Source organism: Emydura macquarii, unplaced genomic scaffold (genome assembly GCF_026122565.2).
Source record: "Emydura macquarii macquarii isolate MOO-44397 ecotype Brisbane River unplaced genomic scaffold, CSIRO-AGI_Emac_v2 contig_2994, whole genome shotgun sequence".
NCBI lineage: Eukaryota > Metazoa > Chordata > Testudines > Chelidae > Emydura > Emydura macquarii.
The window spans coordinates 35,144-55,456 of record NW_027133131.1 but is presented as its reverse complement, the minus strand read 5'-3'; the positions used below and the strand labels follow the sequence as shown (position 1 = coordinate 55,456).

Here is a 20,313-nt window from a genome sequence, read left to right as displayed (position 1 = left end):
ACAATACTGCCTTTTAGAAGGACGGCAGCTTGTTTTTTATGGTCTAATGTGACCCTCCTTAAAATTGTATGGAATTTGGAGGGTGCTACATTATTTATATTGACTTTTATAAAGCTACCTACAAAGTCACGGACTTGGTGTTAGACAAACAAGGTGGGTGTGGTAATATCATTTATTGAACCAACGTCTGATCATGAGAGAGACAAGCTGGTGCGTTTACACAGAGCTCTTCATCAGGTCTGAGCCTCCAGAATTTGTCTGGGCCAGTAACAGGCTCCAGCTGAGTCATCCAGACCTGAAGAAGAGCTCCGTGTAAGCTCGAAAACTCTCACCAACAGAAGTTGGTCCAATAGAAGATACCACCTTACTCTCCTGGTCACGCTAATGTCCTGGGTCCAGCATGGCTGCACTAACAGTGCAGACATAGATGTGGCATGACGTGAAAACGATAGCTCTTGCTGGTACTTGGAAGCGACAGTTCACTGAAATTGTCTGAGCAGTACATGTTCAGAGTAGGGGTTCTATAGTGCTGCACCATTCCGGTAAGGAAGAGATCCTCCCTGGCTATGGGTGGGGAAACAGGTGTGGAAAGGCTGCCTTTGTGCAAGTCATTAACAGGTGTTGAATGGCAGCCCTGGGATTAGTGTAAAGTTCTTATGCCCACGTCCTGTCCTCAGACCCCTCACCCCCATTCCTCAGTCAGTATGTTGACCCTGTGCAGCAAAATACAAATGTTTGCTGAAGAAATTGTAAGTATGAGTATGGTTTACTGGTTAGGAACAGGAAGTCAAGATGCTGAGGTGCTCTGCCTGCTTCTGCCACCTTGGGTGCAAGTTACTTCAATTTGATAAAGGAAAAATTATTCTCAGGCTTGAGAGAAACAACTGGTCTTAGACCGGCTGTCAGCCCTAGCTGCTGTTCTCAAATGCCTCCTTAGCCATGTTTTGCACTAAGCCTGCAAGCTGCCTCCGCTACACTAAATAGCCCATGTGCTTCTCACCCTCCCCCGTCCGAGTCCCAAATAGCTCATCCTGAGCCTTCCACCGGTTTTCCTATTAGTTAGGAGCCTGGGGGGGGAAGCGTCAGTCTGTGGGCTCTCAAACAAAACGTTCCAACCCGCAAAGCTCTCTCTTGTCCCCCTGCATCCCTGTCCCCAAGGCAGGGGCTGGCTGAAGACCCTCAGCTTCGCGGGTCTGAGCTATTGATCATGTGTGCCAGGAAGGCAGGTCGCACGCCAGCCTTTGCTGTGCCTGGCCTATGCCAGCCTAGGCCCTACGGCAGCGACAACACTCCCTGCTTGTCTGCCAGGGACTCTGGGCACTTTGCAGAGTTGGGTCATGGGCGGAGCCGGGCCGGACTGGCTGTGCAGGGCGGGGAAGGCAGGGCACGGCCGGGCTGATGAGAAGGAACAACCCGACCCTTCTCAGGTTCTCTCGTGCCTCCTCATTCCCCCACCCCAAAGAAGCGGGCCGGGGAGAGGCGTGGCTTGCTGCCGGGGTGGGCGTGGTTTTTTGGCGGGGGCGAGGGCCGCCCCTTCATGCGGGTGCTTTAAATGCTCCCGTCGTGGGGGCGCGGGGCAGTCGCCGCCTCCCCGCCCTCGGCCGACCATGGGCGGCAGGAAAGTCTGCATCGTGGGCTCCGGGAACTGGTGAGCCTCAGCCGAGCGGGTCCCGCCGTGTCCTGGTTCCCCGCTGCCTCCCTCGGGGGGTCGTGGGCTTTGGCCCCCGAGCTCGCCCGCCTTGGCCTCTGCCCCGCCGGAGCCCCGCGGCGAGAGGCTGCCGCCCGGCCTGTCTCTGCCCTGCGCGGCGTGGGCTCGAGTCTCGGCTTGGTCCCGGCCCGCTCCGTGCCCCCGCCCCAGTGTTTGCGCGCCCGTCACCGGGGCACTTGGCCGCAGGCGGGCGCGGTGCATCTGTGGGATGCGCCCCGCCAGTGCCCGCCCGCCCGCCGGCCCGGCTGCTTCCCTCCGGGCAGAACCTTTCGGTGACCCGGAAAATGTGGGGAGGGCCTCGCGTCAGAGGCCCGCGCTGCGTGGGCCATGGAGGGGCGCTCAGCTATTCTGTTGCCTAGGTCCCACCCCCCCCGGATGCCTGATTGGACACCCCCCATCTCCTCTGTGACCGGGTCCCTATGCACATGGTTCCTCTGCTCCCTGCAGGGGCTCAGCCATCGCCAAGATCGTGGGCAGCAATGCAGCCAGGCTGGATCAGTTCGATACCACAGTGACCATGTGGGTATTCGAGGAGGAGGTGGGTGGGAAAAAGCTCACCGAGATCATCAACACACAGCATGAAAACATCAAATACCTGCCAGGGCACAAGCTGCCTTCCAATGTGGTGAGTCCAGCTTTTTCTGGCAGGAGGGAGGGAGGGAGGGCAAAGGGGAGCGGATGCTATTCCACCACCCTGCAGGGGCTGTAGCCACTTGAGGTGTAGGACGGGGAGATGCATGGCTGCTTCCTGGCGCACCTTTTGCTCCAAAGCACTTGGAGGCTGAGGTGTTGCAGCCACCTCTGGGATGGAGGGCAGCAAGCAAACTTTGCACGACACACTGCTTGTGGGCACAGACCTGATGTGCAAAGCACCTCAGGTTCCAAAGGTGCCTGGATCGCCCGCTCAGCTCCATGCGAAGCACAAACCAACCCTACCGCAATGAAGAGATTCCACGCCTGCTGCTGAGCCGTGCTTTCCACTGCCCAAAGCACTATGCCAGGGACAGCTTCATGGGCCACTGAAATGCAGTCAGTGCTGGGGTGGACCCCAGCCATTGTTCACCAGCACCCAGCAATGTCACAAAATCTGACAGGATAGGAAGTGGCACAGTCATGGCACCTGTTGAAAAGCTGCTGGGAGGCTTTGGGAGGGGTGTGTTGGGGGCAAGTGGCTCCTCCCCCTCCTCAGCAGAGCCCTGTAACACAGCTGTGGAGAGAAAAGCTGGCTTGTGTGTGTCTCTCTCTCAGGAGCATGCAGACCAAGGAGAGGCCAGGCCTGATTTCAAAAGGCTTGTCTCCTTGGTGACGGAGCTAATAAATAACCATCTGCTTGGGAAGTGGCTGGCTCATCTGGTTCCCTGCTGCCAGGGGACAGCCGAGATGGCTTGTGTAACCACAGTGGGGGTGGCTGTCAGGCAGCCCACTCGTGCTCAGTTATTCATGCAGTCACCTTGCACTGTGTGTCCTGCACCGCAGCCCCAGGCTGCTCTTCCGCCTTTACTGTGGTTTGGCTGACCCGTGTCTCACCCCGGACTCCGCCTCAGAGCTGTACCGCAGCCTTAACTAGTGCAACAGGCACCTTATTCATGCATCACACCATGCTGCCCCCACTGAATGGGAACAGAGTTGTGTTTCGGGGGAGGGTCAGGCCTGCAACGAGCCCCCTTCTCTCCAGCGGACTGTGCTGATTCAGGGCAGCTTCCGCCATATGCCAGGCGGAGGAACAGGATTACAACTACCCAAGGCCGCCCCAGATAGGTCTGTGGTCTCCCCATCCACGAGTCTCATCCTTCCCCCTACCCACCCCCCCGGTCTTGCTCCTAGTTCACTTTGTTGGCCTTGCTCTTCCTGTCCTGGGCATGGGTTAGGCCTTCCTCCAGGCGGTGCTTGGCCATCGTCAAGCCCTTCTGCCTCACTGAACCATTCGCCAAAGCCCCTGCTTGAACTCTGGGCTTGAGGGGGGGTGAATCTTGACTTCAAGTGGGTCATGTCCTTGCAGAACATACTTCTCCATGGGCGAGCCTCTGGCACCCCATTCCTCCCCCACACCTAGTAATGCCTGGGGTGTGGCGGGGCCCTCTTGGCACTAGCTCACAGCTTGGTGACATGGACACAGCTCCATGGTGCTGGTCCTGTTTCCCTGCAGGTGGCAGTGCCAGATCTGCTGAAAGCCTCAGCTGGGGCCGACATCCTCATCTTTGTGGTGCCCCACCAGTTCATCGACAAACTCTGTGACCAGCTCAAAGACCACGTGCGGAAGGAGACCATCGGGGTCTCGCTCATCAAGGTCTGAGCAGGGGGAAGTAGCATCTGGAGGCTCAGCCTGGGAGCCTGGCTCAGTGGGGTGGTGATAAGCACTGGGTGGCAGGGCCTGTGCCGAGCAGGGATGGACATTGTGGCCGCAGGAGGTGGAGGGGGACACGACACTGGGGAGGGAGAGTCTAAGGGATTTTCACCTGGAAATCGGGTTTCATGAATATAACAGGCACATGGCCGGGGGGGGAAGGAACGAGACGGACACGGACCACGACAGACACAGGGATGGGGATGGACCAAGCAGGGTAACTTGGAAGGAATATGGACAGGGTATTTGACTGGGAGGGTGACTATATGGCTTGGGCATTGGGGGGCATGCATGGTCTGAGGGGAGATATGGACTGGACAGTGTTGTGGGGGGATCTGGGACTGGTGGGGGGATACTAGAGCTGGGGTGGGGTACTGTGGCTGCATAGATGGGAGACTGAGGCAGGAAGCTGGGCCGTGGGATAAAGGTTACTGCAGCTAGGGACCAGGGGGCACAGAGAGGCCTGCAACTGAGGGAGCTTTGGAGTTACCAGGCAGCCAATCCCCTGGGGGAAATAACCATTGCCCCCGGTTGCATCACAGGGGGTGGATGAGGGCCCGGAGGGGCTGAAGCTGATCTCGGATGTTATCCGTGAATGGCTGGGCATCGAGATGAGCGTCCTCATGGGGGCCAACATTGCCAATGAGGTGGCGGAAGAGAAGTTCTGCGAAACGACCATTGGTAACAAGCCAATCCCCCCCCTCCCCACTACTGCCCCTCATCCTGGAGCTGGGGGTGCAGGGCTACAAGGGGTTAAAATACCCCCTCTACTCTGGGGCGCTGCACGTCTGCCCTCCCAGGACAGGGCTGGCTGGGAGGGGGGGGGCCTGAGGAGTGCTGCTGTTGTGTAGCTGGTTGGTATTAGGAAAAGTGCCGCTTCCTCCTCCACTCATCCCTGCACCATGGGGGGGAGGCTCTGCGCATCAGCCAACGTCACCAGCATGACTGCGTGTGAGCACCTGTGGGCCATGCAGAGCCCAGCTCTGCTGCTGGGTGGGGTCATGTCAGCCTTGGGCATGGGTGACAGAGCTTTCAGGGCCGATTGCAGGCCCTTTATTCCTGGTGATGGAGACAGAAATCTGCTGGGTTTCCAGCGCTCTGGATGTTTCTGGCTTTGCACCATTGGCAAGAGAGAAGAATCCTCGTGAGTCCAAGAAACCTGTAGCCCTTGAGTGGAAATTAAGCATAGGCCCTGTGATGTCGCATTAAGGGACCTTCTGGTGGCACTGCCCCAGTCTTTCATTATCAGCAGGGCAGCATGAAAGCTCAGCTGATGACAGGGCCTCTTTGTGAACCAGAATGCAGCCAAAATCAATAGCCTGGCTTGCTGGCTCAGGTTACGCGATTCAAACGTGGCTTCGGCTTGAAAAGCAGCTGAGCCGCTGCACAGGCGGGAGCGGGGCTAGACAGTTGTAAACCCAGGATGATATTATTCCCAAGCAGGGTGGTGCCTAGCCAGATCCCCATTGTGCTGGGTGCTGCACAAACACACAGAGGGGATCAGCCCTGCTCCAGAGAGCTAGCCAGCTCAGAGGACATTTTTCATGTCCTGCATACGTGTCAATTACATCTTGCTGGATACACAGGTGTGGCTTGGAGTTGGTCACGTCTCCTGGGACCTATTTTGGGGTTATTACTTTATTGCTCTAGCAGCCAGCCTGCACATGGCACTGTCCAGCTATGCCTTTGTCCTAAGGCTGGGCCGGGCAGTGGCGGTGTGTTGCAGCTGGCAAACCAACAGACTGAGTCTCACACTCTATGACTTTCAGGTTTTGGGCGTTTGTTTTAGAAATTAATTTAGGGCAAAAATTTCAAGCCTGGCTGCTCAGTGTCAGGTTCTTTGAGCCCTAATGTGGCCCAGCTTTCAGAGGGTGAGCCAGCTCCGTTGAAGGCTATTGGCGCTGCTGACTAGCCAGCCAGATGCTGCCGGTGCCTAAATGGGGCGGAGCCAGGCCTCTGCCCCCCAACATCAGAGAATCACAGCTTTGGGTTTTATTCCTGGGCCAGTATTAAAGTGGGCACCGTCCCGTTGCTAATAGCTGTGTTTTATAATAACAGATCGACTTCCTGCTGGCTTACGTGCGGTGTTCAGTGCCTCCGTCCCTGCTGAATGTGTTCTTTTAATTACTGAGAAATATGCCTCGTAATCTCAGAGCCCAGCACCGGTGAGCTCTGGTTACACCAGCTGCCGCTAGATCCCAGGGCAGGAGCTGTCTCGTTCTGCATTTGCACAGCGCCTGGCACCAGGGAACCCCACATCCGGAAAGGCATCTTTGGGGTTATGCTCATACAAACACCACAAGGCCATTCAGGATGGGATTGGTCCCTGCCGCATCTGGCCGGCCGTATTAAGAGCAGCTTGGTTCCAACCAGCCATTATGGCTGCAAAGCTCCACCCAGCAGCGCGCTTGGGGGACTAGAGCAGTGCAGCAGAGCCTGCCACAGGTGCCTCACCCCTAGGGTCTGGTTTGTACCTTCGTGTTTGTGGCCCCCCACAAGGAGCTGCGTGCCTCACGCATCAAGGTGGCTGTCACACTCACGAGCAGGCAGGAACAGCCAAGCACACGTCATGTACATCTCAGCATGTTATAGTCACTCCAGCCGGCGCTGGGTGACGTCTCCTTAGTAAGTCAAATCTGTGAGTCTAGCTCCAGTTGAATTAGCAGCAGGACGCTGCAACTGCGTCATGTTCCTGTGACACTCGTTGGTCCACTCTAGGTTAAGCCTGGGGTGGGGGATGAGGCGTATTTAGGGTTTTGTAATAGCGAACATCCAGGCTGTGGTTCCCATCATCGCTGGCAGAGCTGATGACGCCACCCCCCCCCCCCCCCCCTGTGGCTGTGAAATGTCTATCACTATCAGCCCTAGGCCATCTGTCTCCCAGGATAACCCAAGGCAACCAAAGCTCTGACTCAGTCAGTCTGTTTGTCCATCCGCCATGCAGGAGCACTGCAGCTGGTTTATTTCTCTTGGCCTGTAGACACTTTCTTAGGTTCATGTTTTGAGGAATTTGCACCTGGGCTCTGTGCGCGCTCAGGGGGCATGGGCCGCAATTCAGAGGGACCCTCTGGGGTTGGCATGTTCCGCCTGTTGGCCTGGCAGGACTTGGCTTTGATATTTAGTGGGTAGGGCTCATGCTCGACCATTCTCCTGCCCCGTCCACTCAGAGTCTCAAAGCCCTTCACAAGCATTAAGCGCTCCCCATCCCTGCCCTCCACTCACAGCGGTCACTGTTGTCCCCACTGGTGTCATTTCCCCCCTCTGTACAATCTGGTTGTGACTATCATGTGTCAGACAGTGGGTTGCTGGGAATGGAAGCCAGGAGCTAGGTTGTTACTGTCTGCATTTAGCTGATCAGGGCTAGATGCCATGTGTGGCAGCAGGAGTTGTACTAATGTTGTGTCCCAGAGGAGAGAATCCTGCTCTGGAAAAGGCACCTGCTTCCTTTTGCCCGTGAGACCATGGTGTCCTTTTGTGGGATCTGGGGGAACTCTGACGCTCTGCCTAGGCACATGGGCTGGACCAGTCTGTCTGTGTGCCATCTCTGCTGCCCTTGTTTAGTGTCAGATAAAAACCAGATCTGCAAGGCCCCAGCTCTAACACCTTGGAAAAGGGGACTAAGTTCTCTGGAGGACATGAGTGCATCTCCCCTGTTGAGCAGGTGGGGGTGGGCACACGCCATCTCCAGGGTCCCTACCACTAACCCCCTCTCCCTTTAGGCTGCAAGAACCTGGAGCATGGGCAAATCCTGAAGGAGCTGATGCAGACACCCAATTTCCGGATCACCGTGGTACAGGAGGCTGACACCGTGGAGGTCTGCGGGGCTCTCAAGGTGCGTGATAGGGCAGGGCTTTGGGCGGCCACCTCTGCAGAGCATTTAGGGAGGCTAAATGGATAGGCTCGAGTTGGAATTTGGCTGGGTCATCCAGGTTAACACTTCTGCTCTGCACAAAGCACCATGGGAGCAATGGGGAGGCCTCAGTGTTACCCCATGTCCAGCAGGACAGGACAGCCCCCGCCCCCATGAGCCATGCTGAGGTAAGTGGACATAGAAGGAAGGATGCTACCCAGGTCTCTCCCTCCAGGTGCTGGCCAGTTCCAGCCCTGCTTAGCTGACAGGCTCAGAGCAGGAGGAGGAACAGGTGTGGGCCATCACAACCCCATAGGGAAGTCCCTTGATGCACCAGGCACATGGAGGCGGCTCATGGCACTGGCAGCGCGTTGGCCCTCCTGGTAAGAGGCCCCTCTGTGCTATCATCCCCCCCAGAACGTTGTTGCCATCGGGGCTGGTTTCTGTGATGGCCTGGGCTTTGGGGACAACACCAAGGCAGCTGTGATTCGCCTAGGGCTGACAGAGATGATCACCTTCGCCAAGCTCTTCTGCAAGGACTCCGTTACCGAGGCCACCTTCCTGGAGAGCTGTGGAATCGCCGACCTCATCACCACCTGCTATGGTGGCCGGAACCGCAGGGTGGCCGAGGCCTTTGCCAGGACTGGGAAGGTGAATGCCGGGCATGCTGGGGACCAGGGGCCTGGGCAGTAAATGGGCTGCAGGAAGAGGTGCCCTGTGCTGGTGGGTCAGAGCTGGGCGGCCTCTTCCTTGGTGTATCAAGTCAGTACTCAGTATCCCTGCTGCATGGGCTCAGCGACCCTGTCGCCAGCAGCCAGGGCTGGATGCTACAGAGGAAGGTGTGACCCCTCCACACCATAAGTAGACAGGGCTCTCCCCTGCGGGGGGGGAAGCTCCCGGCTCTGCCTTGACACCACCCTGCTCACTGTCATCACAGCTGATGTCACATCTCTGAGCCTGTATGTCAGATCCAGGCCGCTGCTGCTATCTGCAGCCAGACTGTTCCTCTCCTGAGATGCCTTCTGACCTAAGGAAGGACGGACAGGATAGGGGTCAGAGGGCTGCAGGGTGAACAGGCTCAGCTCACCTGGCAATTTCATTGTATTTGGCTTGTTTAGTCCATTGAGCAGTTGGAGAAGGAGATGCTGAATGGCCAGAAACTGCAGGGTCCCCAAACATCTGCCCAGCTGAACCACATCCTCAAACACAAGAACCTGGCTGAGAAGTGAGTGCTGTTGCCCCTCTCCCCAGCCTTGCCCTGGTCTGCCTTGGAGCCCCACCTGAGGGTGGGTCGGGCTCTCTGGCATGTCCCAGGCTATAGTTCTACACCCACATGCATAGCAGAAGTGGACATGCCCCACTACCTGGGATTGTCTACCCCAGAGACCAAGGTACTTGGTGGGGTCAGCTGCTAACTCTTGGGTGAAATCCGAGTTGGATTGTGTCAGCAGCTTGTTCTTCTTTAGCTGAGGTGGAGTTTTGTCCCTGTGTCACTGTCTCTCTTGTTGCCCACGTCTTTTGGCGTTGGCCTTTCCCAGGCTCCGTGGCCACAATACTGGCAGGCAACATAGACTGTGTCTGCCACTGTGACCAGCTCCTGCCTTCCAGCCTGGTTCCTCATTTATGAACTGTAGCAGGCTCTCCGGGTAGGTGCCTGGTGCGTGTGAGGACAGGCCTGCCCTGGGGCTGCAAATCAGCTGCTCCGCTACCAGGTATATGCCAGATTGCAAAATTGCACCCTCCACGTCTGATGGGGAGACAGAGCTCCAGTCTCCTCCAACCACCCAAATCAGGGTGGTTAATAAGAGCAAGTGATGCTTCTCTTCTCACCTGTCAAGCCAAGTAGAACTGGTGTTAAATCCAGAAGAGATCATCTTGGGGCAGCTGTGACTTGCCAGTTACCTCCGAGGGCCCTGACTCCTGTGTGTGCAGCCCTGTACACTAAGCAGGGTCACCTTGGCTCAGAACGTGGATGGGAGACCTGGGGGCGCACATAGGTGCTACATTTCTGATTCAGTAGGAGGCACGCTTCCTCCTGGATTGGTATTGAGCCCCATGCCTAGCACAGAGGCAACCAATGCCACCTGTTGAATGAGGCACCAAAGTGATGTCCAGATTGTCTGTAGTCATAAAGATCTTGTGTCCCTGAGTGCCAGCATCCCGGCTGTGTGCTATTAAAGGCAGTGGTGTTCTGCCTCCGTACGCCGTCTCTGCTGGATACAACCATTCTTCATTTCCTGCCCCAAAAAGCAGAGTAGTGTTGCAGTGTGCTGTTAAGCAAAAAGATGTCCCATTCCATGCTGGGGTGGGGTGCAGGAACCCCTACCTGTCCTGCAGCTGATGCTACAGAGGTTGAAGCTCTGCATGGTAGATAGCGATTTGCCACCATCAATGCTGCAAGCGGCGTAGCGTCATTTTGTCCATCTGCCCATAGGTTCCCCCTCTTCACTGCTGTGTATCAGATCTGCTACGAGGGCAAACCTGTCACTGACTTCATCAAGTGCCTCCAGAATCATCCTGCCCACATGTAACTGGGCCCCATCTGATTGAACCATTGAGATGAGGCGAGAGCCACTGCAAGCTGCAGCATGAGCCTTTGCGTACAGAATGAGAAACTCTGGATCCTCCATGAGCCATCGCAGACCATGGGAAAAGAGGGGGCCCTTCCATGGCCTCGGAGGTGGCCAGCCCTCAGCCTGTAGATTCTCTCTTGATTCTATATGGAGGTCCCAAATTAAAGTCCCTTCGTCTCTGGGGTGTCTAAAATAAGTTGCTTCCTAGGACACCCTCTGTGGGGGAGACTTGGCATCATATTCCTCATCAGTGATGCGACTGGTCCAGTTCGCCATGGGGCTCTTCTCGGCTTCCTTCATGAGTTGTCTGTAGATGAAGTGCATGCCGGTTGCTTTGTCTGTGAGGACAACGTCTACTTTTACGCTCTGCCTCGCTGACGGGCTGCCTCGCAGGGCAATGGTCCTTTGTTGTTTGCTGCAACACTAGTTTTTTACTATTCCTTTTAGCTTACCCTGTGTGTGGCGAGGGAGTGAGAATGTGTGCAAGGTCCCTGCCAGATTTTATCTGCCCAGCACCAACCTCTTGTTGATTTTAAAAGGGGTCAACCAACCCCGGGGTGTGGGAAGCACCCACACATGACACTCTGCTCCCTGAAGACTCTCCCAGTGCCTCGGTTCCAGCCCAGCCCCTGGCTGCCATGATACCAGGACCCCAGGTTGGTCATATCAAACTAGTGAGGTTGATGCCTCATTTTTTGTGCCAGGGTAACTCCCCACGTGTCAAAGGTCACCTCCCCGGGGCTGTCCACTGCAGATTTTTAGAAACAGCCAGAGGAAGTTCTTTGGCCTTTTACTCTGGTGCTCAAATCAAACCCTATAGGATACACAGATTCCTGAATCCTTTCCAGTGACTGTTCAGCTCACTCGGACTCTCAGGTCCATGTAGCTCTTCCGAGTGCAGTTCCTTTGTGCAGCTCCTTTCTGGCTGTTGCAACCGAGGGACTGACGTCCCAGAGGCAGCATTGCCCTCGGGCTCCCCCTTCCCACGTGGATGGGTAGTTGGCTGTGAATCTGGTTGGCTTTGCACCTTCCTGAGCAACTGGGCCAAGTTGCTTTTAATCAAGAGATGAGCTGGGCCTCAGAGGATCTGGATTCTGTGCCTCAGGCCTGTCTCTGCTTTTACTTGTGTGCCTTGGAGGCTGCATCCTCCCTGGTGTTTCTCCTGTCAGGCCCAGCAGGGGAGGCCGAAACTGTTCACTATAATAAGAAACATCACTTGTCAAATGAGCTGCATGTCCCTGGAGTAACCCATTATTGTGGGGCTATGGGAGTGTGTGTGTGGGGGGGGAGCCATTCAACAGCATAAAGAGGAGTTGGGGTCCCCATTGACTTTCAGTGAATATCAGGCACCTGGATGCCCTATGTGCCTTTGAAAATCACCTGACAGCTAGCAAACCTGTCACAAGCCTGCCTGAACCGTGCCATGAAGCCTGATAATTCCTTGCTACATCTTCACGAAGTGCTGGTAGCCGAATGCACCAGGCTGGGCTGATGGGTGTGAATGAGCAAATGTTCTTCAGCCTCCGCTCTGGACTCGCATGCTGTCTTTGGGCTGCTGAACATGAAAGTACTTTGAGTGCAAGTGTTTTTAAAAATAATAAATGGACTAAACTCAGGCCCCCCGGTCTCTGCAGCCTCATTCTGTTCATGCTGGTGTTGGCTGGACCCAGGGCTAGTGTGAGGCCAGATTAGTGCATCCCCATGGTCCCTTTTGGCCTTAAAATCTCAGTGCTGTACCCTAGAGGGAAGGTATAGCGCCCCTAAGAGAGGCGGGTACAGCTGAGTGGCCGGGCTGGCTGCCAGGGCTCCGGTTACTAACTGGTGCCTTTGCTGACTACCATAATTCCACTTCAGAAGCTGGATGGGAAGGACCCAAAGGAACTGGGTAGACTGAGATCTTGCTGGGTACTAGGATCCTGCTTCTGATTCGCTACGTAAGTGGGACCCATAAGGGGTAGGGCTGGGCCCCTAAGGAAGAAGCTAGTGCAGCTGTAACCCCAGCGCATGTTCCCCCGGCTCCCGACATGCTGATGTGGTCCCTGTTGCTTTAGTCTCCATGTCCTTCTCCTGCAGGACCACAGATTTCTGTTAGAAAACCTTGTCCAAGTAACGCCAGTGAGGGTGCCTCACTGCAAACATACCTTCTCCTAAGTGACCTTTCCAGGCCCCTCCCCCTCATGCTTCTGCCATGGGAACTTAATCTGCTGACACTTGCAATCACTGCTGTGCTTTTTAGTAGATGCTCATTCTCTCTGGACACCCTCTGACCTTTACATTGAACTGCCTTACTGTACAGAAGGGTGCCAGCATCAGCTGCCTCATGTGCTCACCCCCCTTACCGCTATCCTGCTGGGGGTAGTGGGGGGCCTCGCCCTCACACCAGTCCTGGTGCCAGAGTGTGTGTTTAGTTTTCTGCTCCTATTCCCTTAGTGATCTGAGAAGCCCAGATCCTTTTACAGGAGTGCTTGTACCTGAGAAACTCCCCCTCCCTCCATTAGTATACAGGGGGCCTCTCCCACCCTGCTCCAGATGTGGCCCAGCTTCTCCCCCAGGGCAATCTCTGAATTACTCCCGTCTATTCTCATTGTGGGAGAAGGGTCTCTGAACTGCATCTCTCCCGCTCCTCATAAACCCCCTGCATGAAGACTTCTCCTTACATCCCGGCTCTGTGTGCCCCAGATCCCAGCAGGCCAGATGCTGCAGTGTGTGTGTAACCATGTGGCTACAGCAGCATTTTTCATGGACATATGCTTCCTATATTCCCGAGGTCTTCCTGTATTCCCCGTGTCGCACAAGTGGGGGTTTCTTTCTAGCAGTGAAGTCTGAACTTGCTGTGTGAGCACTGAGCAGCTTTACCAGCTCCTAGGTGTGATCTCGCACAGCAAGAGCTACGGCCAGGAGCCTGGTCCTACCAAGCACCTTTACTGCAGGTGTGACAGTGCGCAGATCCCCTTGAGCAAGGACGGGCAGTTCGTGTCACTGAAAGCCTAGCTGCTCTTGAAGAACCCCCCCCCCGTTGCGGGAGGTGACTGGCTATAAAAAGTCTCCCCTTTGCCATTTGGAGTTATGTTCTGCAGACACAGCACATGTCCAAAGGCGCTGGATGTCAGCGCTGCTCCAAGCGCTGCATCTGTTCCAATTCCCAAATGCAGGAGGGGACATTCGCGCTCCTGCAGACCCAGAAATTAAGCACGCAGGGAAGTAGCCTAAGCACTTCCACCCTCAGTTTGTGACTGAAAAGGCCTTGCAGGGTGGAGCGCAGGTTTGCGAAGCCAGCACGAGTGTGCTAGCCCGCACCTAGCAGCCGTGAGCAGCGTGCCCGGCCGTGCCGTGCCGCTGGCCCGTTGGCAGCGCTCAGGCGGCATCCCGGGCAGACTGGCCACGTGGCTGTGCCTTGCGCTGCTTTCCTGCACGAGGGACGCCCGTCTGCTGGTGGGCGGGAGGCGGCCGCCTCAACCCCACCGCAGAGCTGCCGCTGTGGGGCAAACTTCCCGTAGGGGGGAATGTACCCCGCGTCCCGTCCCGTCCCCTCCCCCAGCCCCGTCAGCTAAGGGCGCGCATTGAATGAGCAGCGGGGCCTGCCTGTGTGTGTGTGTGTGTGTGTGGAGCCAGGGACGAGCGCGCTGCGGGAGCGGAACACGAGCCTGTGGGGCGATAGCTGGAGACCGCGGCGGGGCGGGCAAAGGCCCTGACTCACAAGCGGGGCAGTGGGGGTGGGAGGGCGACCGGGGTAGGGGGGGGGAGGGGCTGGCGAGGCGAGCCCAGCCACAGCCGCTACTGCCTGGCGCTCCAGAGCGAGCGAGCCGATCCCTACGTGCCGCCCGGCCCGGGTCCGGGTCCGGGTCCGGGCGGGGCTGGCCTCCGCCCCCACAGGCCCCCACGGATCATGCTTGGGATGGATGCTCCGCCATACTCTGTTTGCATTAGTCTTTAGCGCACCGGGGCCCTGGCGGAGGCCTCCGCCCAGAGCAGGCGTGACCCGCAGCTCTCCCAGGGAGGGGGACATTTGCCACGCCTCCCATGGTGAAAACGCCGCCTTAGCTCCTCGAAGGAAGAAACAAGGGGATGGAGCGAGGAGGCCATGCCCTCAGCAAAGATGGCGCGCACTTCAGCTTCAGTGTGCCAGTTCCATGTGACCAAGTGGAACCAATGAGTGGCAGAGCAGAGACGGGCCGGAAATCGTGTTCTCTGATTGGCCGACTGTTAGGATTCAAATCGGAGCGGGCGGGGCGGCCGGCTGCGCGTGGGCGGTGGCGTGGACGCAAGTTACCGTTAGGGGTAGCTCGCGCCACCCGACCGGGGAGCGCCGGGCTAGCCTGAGCCTGATCCTCAGCCTCAGCGCGGCGCGGCGACCAGAGTGAGTATGGGGGCTAGCCATCACCTTGGGGGTCTCTCCCGGATGACGCTGTCAGTGCCGAGGGGTGGGGGAAGTACCTGCGCTCTGCCAGCAGAGCGGCCCTCAGGCTTGTGGGGAGCGGCTGCCATCCCCACTTGGCTCCCTAGTGGCTTCAGAGGCTGACGGGCCCCTACTTCGGGTCGCCGGGCCTCCCGGGCCGCGGAGTCGGTGCCCGGCTGGCGGGAACTGGTCGGGAGCAGGCTCGCGCTGTCTGATCCTGCCGCGCCTGGGAGATGCCTAGGCCCCGTCGCCTTGGTATCGGGGCACTGAGGAGACGGGAAGGCTTTTGCTGGGGCCGATGGCGGCTGCTGGCGATGCCTTCCACGCAGCTGGAGCGTGCCCTGGCGTGAATCCTCTTTATATGGACTCTTCAGGGAGTTGGACTCTGGAGCAGCAGCCTCTGCCCCCAGGGAATGAACAAAGAGGCGAGGGGCCTGGCTGGGAAGAGCCTGGCTGTTGAACGATTGCCGGACGGGGCGACTTGGCGCGGGTGGGCATTGCTGCATTGCTGGCAGGGGAAGATAGGTGTGTGTGGGACTTTCCAGAGTGAACCCGTAGCTGTCCAAGTGCTATTTAGGAGGTGCTGCAATAGCAGCATCGTAGTATTGTTTGGGTGTCTTTCTCTAGCGATGTAATTGAAATTCTCTGAGATCCATGGGTTTAAATAAACTTGTTGCTCTTTCAGTGAGATCCCAATGACTCTTTCAGATGCACTTCTCTCACTTAGGGAGAGCTCTGCAACTGACATTGTAAATGGATGATAAACCTTAAATTAGACCTGATGGCTCTCTACGTTGTGAAGAGAAATAGAGTGATTTATAGTCTGGAAGAAGCATACTATACCTCTCTTGTGTGTGGAACACAAGAGTTGCCCAGCATGATTTTATTTATTTATTTTATTAAGGGCATGGATTACTTTGAAATGAGCCTGTGTGAGATCTAAAATTAATTTTGATCTGTTAGTTAGGATTACTTGGTTTCCATCTTCTGTGTCATATTCAGGTCTGGAAATTCATGAAAGCACTGGAAATGCCATATTTTAAGAAGGTGCCTGGCTGTTTGATGCTTTAAATATTCTATTAAAGTATGGATCAAACTGTCTAAAACGTTATTTTGCTTTCTGCCTTCTCCTGACTCTTCCCTCACTCCACATTGTCTATTGTATTTTTAAATGGTTGAAATTCTTCATTCTTTAAATCTGAATTTTTGTACCTTTTAAAAAGTAACTTGGTGACTGTAGGTCTTAAGTGGCCCTGCTCAAGCAGATGTACTTAAAAAGCATGTAGGCAGCATATATTAGGTATTGAGGTTAAAGGCCTTTAACCAGATGGAAAATGTTTTCTCTTGAAGTTACTAATGGTATGGTGGGGAAGGGGAAACAGTTACATTAACAATTAATTGACTACATGGGTACATCTTTGTAGCCTACCAAACCTCCTTTCATTGACATCTTACATAGGAATAGAGTACAATTGAGGTTGCTTCAGCTGTTCAAATTAGTCCCTTGATTTCCATGGGACTGCTCTTCTGAATAAGGAAAGCAGGATTTAGACTATGCTAGGGTTTTATTTATGGTGGAATTAGCGTATCTACTTACACTTTAAGAACACACCAGTCAACCCTCTCATAGATGTACTCAAGGTGACAGCACTCATGCTGAGAATGGGACTATTCACATACTGTGTCGTTGTCCAGGGGTGGACTTGTTGTTAATCCTTCTCTACAGAAAACAATCCTCCACCTCCATCTGGAGGAAAATAAGAGACCCTTGCCAACTAGTGAAATAACTTCAAAGTTCCAAGAAGTGCTTGAGGTACTCTTGGCTAAATAAGATTTCAGATGATTGGGCAATGCTGGCACTGATTGGTCACTTCTGTGAGTAAACACAAACCTTGGAACATGAGCCCTGAATCCCAGAGTTCTGTTAGACTGACTAGCAACATGTTTGTTAGCTGTGTTATAAATAAATGGCATCACAGTAAAGTGGGGATCCTGTAGAAGAGAGATGATTGAATGCCAAAGAAAATATGTAAATACAACCAAGATCTGTTTGATTTTTGAGTCCAACCACTAACTAGATAGCAGGATGCATGCAGGAATGTGACCAGGCTGGGCTTAGTGGAGGAACAGACTGTGGACAGGAATGAGTGGCGGTGTTGCATTGCCCTGTGTCTGTAAAGTTGCTTTGGGATGAGGGAAAAGTGAAGTGTGTATTTCAAAGAGAAACTGCCTTCTCCCTTCCACTATCCCTTTAACTGAAGTTTCTCTTCCTGTGAAGAGCAGAGCTGGGCTGCTGCTTGCTTCCTCCAACTGTCTTTGGGTTCCCAATAGCGGAACTGGCCCTACTGTCTGCAGTCTGTTTGAATTTTTGACCAACTTCCATTGGATTCATGTGGAGGGACCCAATGTGTGGCCAATGATGTCATGCCTGATTGATTCTAATTTTGTTTAAGTAACAAAAAATGGTACTTAATTTTTTCTTACACTTATTTTTATAACCACAGGAGATGGGTCCATTAAATGCATAAAAAGAGCTTCTGCTGAAGTGATTCCAAGAATACTTAACCCACTAGTGCTCTTTATTGGTGTAATAAAAATGCTGTGGAGAGTTTCTTGCTTAGTGCTTGATTCTTAAGAGGTATGTCATTTTGGATATGGTACCAAAGAATTCAGGTGTTAAAGAGTCAAATGTGTTGCTCTGATGAGGCCCATGTGGTGAAGTAGGATCTTAATTTGCATAGCAAAATTTATGTCCACACTGTAATATAGTTTGTCCCACTTGCGCTGGTTATAAAATAAAATTTCTAAATTAATTCAGCAGTTAAGACCTTTAGCTATGTACCTGATGATATTGAGGCATTCCAGATATTTCCATATTCATGTGCCATGCCTTGTAGTGATGGGTTAATGACATGACATCTCAAAACTTCAGTCTCTTAGCAGAATGAATTACTAAATTGGCACAAAACAAGTTCAGTCTTTTATGTTAATTAAAATCATCTAATTCTCAAGTGGCATTCTAAAATGTGTTCCTACTTCAGTGCTCTCTAAATAAATAGGTTATTTGCATCTGGTCACTGCATGGGAATAGTGAAAACGCCACTGAAAACCTTGTGGTTTGGCTTGTGGTACTAAACACTCATATTTTGCATTGAAATCATTGCAAATTCTGAATATTCAACACCTCTGAATAATCATTGGTTTAGAAAGCATCTAGTCTAACCTCCTGCCTAGATGCAGGATTTGTTGTTTCTAAACCATCCAAGACAGATGTCTGTCCAGCCTCCTCCTGACCACCTCTAGTGAAGGAGCTTCCACAAGCTCCCTAGGCCAATGGTTCTCAACCACAGGTATGTGCATTAGTGAAGTCAGTACAAACTAATACTGCTCTATACGCTAAAATGTAAGTACAATAATTATTTTCCAATTTATTATAGAATTATAAACAGTAAAAATGAGAAAGTAAGCAATTTTTCAGTAATGTGCTCTGACACTTGTATTTTTAGGTCTGATTTTTGTAAGCAAGTAGTTTTTAAGTGAGATGAAACTTGGTGTACACAAGATGAATCAGACTCTGGAAAGGGGTACTGTAGTCTGGAAAGGTTGAGAGTCACTGCCCTAACAGTCTGTTTCATTATTCTACTTTACTTACAGTTTGGAAGTTTTTCCTGAGTTTTAATCTAAATCTGCTATGTCATAGTTTGATCCATTGCCTCTTGTCCTGCCCAATACATTGGAGACCAAAACTGGACACAGTATTCCAGCTGAGGCCTAACCCGTGCCAAGTAGACTGGTACTATCACCTCCTGTGAGCTGCATGCTATGCCTATGTTAATGCAACCTAAAATTGAATTTACTTTTTATACAACAGCATCACATTGTTAACTCATGTTGAGGTTGTGATTCACCATAATTTCCAGATCCTTCACAGTGGTGCTGCTGTCATGCCAGTTATTCCCTGTTCTGTATTTGTGCATTTGGTTTTTCTTCCCTATGTGCAGCGCCTTACATTTGCCTTCGTTGAATTTTATTTTATTGTCTATAGCCCAGTTCTCCAATTTATTAAGCAAAACAGCGAGAGTCTTGTGGCACCTTAAAGACTAACAAACTTATTTGGGCATAAGCTTTCATGGGCAGAAAATCCACTTCGTCGGATGCAATTCAAAGTTTAAGGTGCCACAGGAATCTCGCTGTTTTGCTAAAAACAGACTAACACAGCTACTCCTCTGGAACTTGATTTATTAAGATCACTCTGAATTTTAGCTCTAGCCTCCAAAGTGTTGGCAACCCTTCTCCACCTCCAGCTTTGTGTCATCTGTAAATTTGATCAGTATGCCCTGTATTCCTACATCCAGGTCATGAATAAAGATATTAAACAACACTGGATCCAGAACAGATCTCTGCAACCTCACTTGAGACCTCTCTCCAATCTGATATTCTATTAAGTTATTCTTTGTTTGCGGTTGTTTAACCAATTATCTGTCCACTTAATGGTAGTTCCACCGAGCCCACACTTCTCTAGCTTATCAGAATGTCATGTGACACTGTGTCAAAAGCCTTGCTGAAGTCCCGGAAAGCATTTAGAAATAATTCTGCTATTGTATTACGCTCTTCCCTCACTTTCACGAAGAACATTTCCATGAAAATAAGATCTCTGAGGATTCACCTGCTTCTGATGTCAGTTTTGTATCTGAACTCCTAATTCAGGTCCCAGTCCTTGCAAAGCCTTACTCCTGTAACTAAAGATTACCTGCTATTTTTTTTTTTTTTTCTAAAAAATGAAGTACAAACTTTATTTTGTTTCATTGCAAAGACACAAGCCTTTTTTTCTGCTTTCTTAACAAAATATAATAGCTTCTCAATGACCACAAAGACCTGAAAATCGTTAAAAATAAATAAATAAAAATAAATAATGCTTTGCTGGACTGTACCATAGATTTGACAGCAGTCATGATGAAACTAACAGAATTAAGCAGCAGAGCATATGAATGCTTAAAAACTGATGTCCCCCTTCCTTGTAGATGTCCTGATTAATGAAAAGAGAGTGGAGTGAAAGAACAGAAATACAGAATAACAGTAGAATTTTTCTTCCATAAGGCATCAGCAGATTTTGAAGTGGTATATTGTGTAGCTTGACTGTAGCACATTCTGGCAATGTAATCATCTGCCTATACTTGGTACTAAAGTTTTAGCCATAGTTCTTATAAGCATTCCGGCAGAAACCTGCATTAGAGAAGAAGTGATTTCCGTGCTACTGAGCTAGTGATTTCTATCTTAATCACTGCTGTGAGGTAACTGGTACTGCCAAACATTTTAAAAGCTGTTTTCAAAAAGAGCAGTAATTTAAAAAATGAAGCAAAATCCAAATCTACCTAAAGATCTCCCAAGGATATTGCGGTTTTATTTTTGATATATGTATCTCTGCAAGTGTTTGGATAATGG

The 20,313-nt window shown here is 52.6% G+C and overlaps 1 protein-coding gene across 4 annotated transcripts; it reads left to right on the top strand.

Moving 5' to 3' along the window:
- Nucleotides 1–580: 580 nt before the first annotated feature.
- GPD1 (glycerol-3-phosphate dehydrogenase 1) lies at nt 581–12,307 on the top strand. 4 transcript variants are annotated; one of them, XM_067529783.1, is made up of 8 exons: nt 1,512–1,648; nt 2,156–2,333; nt 3,825–3,995; nt 4,595–4,733; nt 7,772–7,884; nt 8,320–8,553; nt 9,021–9,127; nt 10,337–12,307. In XM_067529783.1, the coding sequence occupies exons 1-8, from the start codon at nt 1,608–1,610 to the stop codon at nt 10,431–10,433; spliced, it is 1,080 nt and encodes a 359-aa protein (XP_067385884.1). In that variant the 5' UTR covers nt 1,512–1,607; the 3' UTR covers nt 10,434–12,307. The 4 variants fall into 4 exon arrangements, with proteins under 4 accessions (XP_067385887.1, XP_067385886.1, XP_067385884.1 ...); XM_067529784.1 differs by having other exon boundaries at nt 1,513–1,648; nt 3,855–3,995; XM_067529785.1 differs by lacking the exons at nt 8,320–8,553; nt 9,021–9,127 and having other exon boundaries at nt 1,231–1,648.
- Nucleotides 12,308–20,313: the final 8,006 nt, after the last annotated feature.

Bases quoted from the DNA above. Each gene is read 5' to 3' on its own strand.
- GPD1 (XM_067529783.1), top strand. From the start codon at position 1,608: ATGGGCGGCAGGAAAGTCTGCATCGTGGGCTCCGGGAACTG. The intron at 2,334-3,824 runs GTGAGTCCAGCT...ACATGGACACAG, and splicing joins ACAAGCTGCCTTCCAATGTG to CTCCATGGTGCTGGTCCTGT. The intron at 3,996-4,594 runs GTCTGAGCAGGG...GTTGCATCACAG, and splicing joins TCGGGGTCTCGCTCATCAAG to GGGGTGGATGAGGGCCCGGA.